Here is a 1858-nt window from a genome sequence, read left to right on the forward strand (position 1 = left end):
GCAGCCTTTAATTTAACATCGTCAAGTTGCTATAATTTAAAAAATTTGTTTATAAATATTTTTTCTACGTTTTTTTTCTTAAATTTACTTTTTACAAAATGTTAAACATTGTTTTTTGTTAACTTCATTGAATTGTACTTTACCAAGACTTGAATCTTAGATTTTTTTGGTGGGTTTAAAAGAAAAGATTTCAAAGAATTAAAATGTATAAAAAGTATTTAAATAAATTGTAATTATTCAAATTAATTCGAAAGAATTGGAAGGCAAAAAGTGAATGAAACTTGGCGGTCTGAAATATTAAGTATTTTGAAAAAATTTGGAGACATATTGCAAAGACGTTGAACAACGCAAGAAACTTTAAATGATTCAAATAATTTAAGGAATTTAAGTAAATAAGAATGATTTAAAAAGAATTTGTAAGGAATCAAGAACATCGGAAAACATTTAATTTTTTCTATTTCTGTTTTATTAATGTTTCAATTTAAAGGTTAGTTTTGACAATTTAGTTATTTTTATTTCAGTCTAACTTTATTTAGTAAAAAAGCGTTACATGAATAGTTAGTTAAGCAAGTAATTTCGTGAAACAGATAGACCAAAAAATTATTGATAATTTTGGTTTAAACGTTCAAAGAGTCCTCGGTTGGCTTTGGTGTACCAAATTTGGGAAGACAACGAGCCAAGAATTTGCTGCATCTCAGCTTCGAACAGCACTTCTGCCTGTCACAGCACTGAAACATACATATAATTTTAATTAATGGCTTTAAATTGTATTCTAGAAAATTTAAGAAATAATAATTCAGAAAATGAATGTTTTGTGGAAATTAATATATTACCATAATATAAAAAATATATGTGTTATGCAAATTAATTATTTTAAGCTAATTATTGTAAAACAATTCATTTCAAAACTGTTTATAATATACACTTCCCGCTGAAATCTTGCGGACATTGATGTTTTGAAAAATATAAAGATTGTTGTTTGATACAATTTCTCAACGATTTTAAACTATTCTGTCTTAACACTTATTCAAATCTGTAAAATTCTGCTGATTCTAAATGGTATATAAAATTCAAAGCTCAAATTATTTGAAAAAATGTGCAGAAACAATAGTAGAATATCCATTCACTAACTTTTATTAGCTGTTATTATGACAAAAAAAGTTCTTCAACAGCAGAGTTTCACCTTAAAAAATTTTTAAATTGTATTGAAAATATGACATTCATAAAATTTCTTTTAAATATTACGATAACACAAATTATAGTAAAGTTAAGTTTTAGAATAAAAGACGAACCCTCTCCAAAGGACGACGACATTTCTTGTCCTTCTCATCATCAGAATCATCTTCAAGATCTGCAAAATTATTGAGGAACATCTTGCTGGTCAATACATTTCTTTGATAGTCGAGTAGTTCCTGAACTTCTTGAGCCAATACTTCTTCGTAATCTTGAGATTTAGCCAAAACAAGATTGGCCACCAAGATAGTTACGCAAAGAACAATCACAATCTTCGACATTTTAACTTTGTATTTTAAAAATCTAAAAACAATCAAACAATTTAATCATAGAAATTAATGTTTTCAAATTTGCATATTTATTGTTTACACTTCCACTGATTACCTATTTATTTAACACGTTAATAATTTTTAGATATAAGGGCATTCATAGTAGGTTTCCAGAGGATTTTAGGAAAAGCTTTTAAAAGATTACATTGAAAATATTAAACATTACCAATAAGTGAAATTTTAGTTTTCACTTACTGGAGAAGTTTATATTTAGAACATATCTTTTAAAAGCTTTAGCTAGGGACCTATTTGTTTTTAAAATCGATTTTCAAAAAGAAAAATACAAGCTTTATTCC

The 1858-nt window shown here is 26.0% G+C and overlaps 1 protein-coding gene across 1 annotated transcript; it reads right to left on the minus strand.

Annotated features, from left to right (window-relative positions):
* Nucleotides 1-517: 517 nt before the first annotated feature.
* On the minus strand, nt 518-1530 carry LOC117180340. Its single transcript, XM_033372780.1, has 2 exons — nt 1293-1530; nt 518-728 (listed from the first exon to the last, which is right to left on the minus strand). The coding sequence occupies exons 1-2, from the start codon at nt 1512-1514 to the stop codon at nt 618-620; spliced, it is 333 nt and encodes a 110-aa protein (XP_033228671.1). The 5' UTR covers nt 1515-1530; the 3' UTR covers nt 518-617.
* Nucleotides 1531-1858: the final 328 nt, after the last annotated feature.

Source organism: Belonocnema kinseyi, chromosome 9 (genome assembly GCF_010883055.1).
Source record: "Belonocnema kinseyi isolate 2016_QV_RU_SX_M_011 chromosome 9, B_treatae_v1, whole genome shotgun sequence".
Taxonomy (NCBI): domain Eukaryota; kingdom Metazoa; phylum Arthropoda; class Insecta; order Hymenoptera; family Cynipidae; genus Belonocnema; species Belonocnema kinseyi.

What these genes read in the sequence shown, in the direction of transcription:
- LOC117180340 (XM_033372780.1), bottom strand. Translation starts at nt 1,514, where the DNA reads ATGTCGAAGATTGTGATTGTTCTTTGCGTAACTATCTTGGTGGCCAAT. An exon ending in GTCGTCGTCCTTTGGAGAGG is followed by an intron (nt 729 to 1,292) that starts GTTCGTCTTTTA and finishes TGTATGTTTCAG; the next exon opens with TGCTGTGACAGGCAGAAGTG.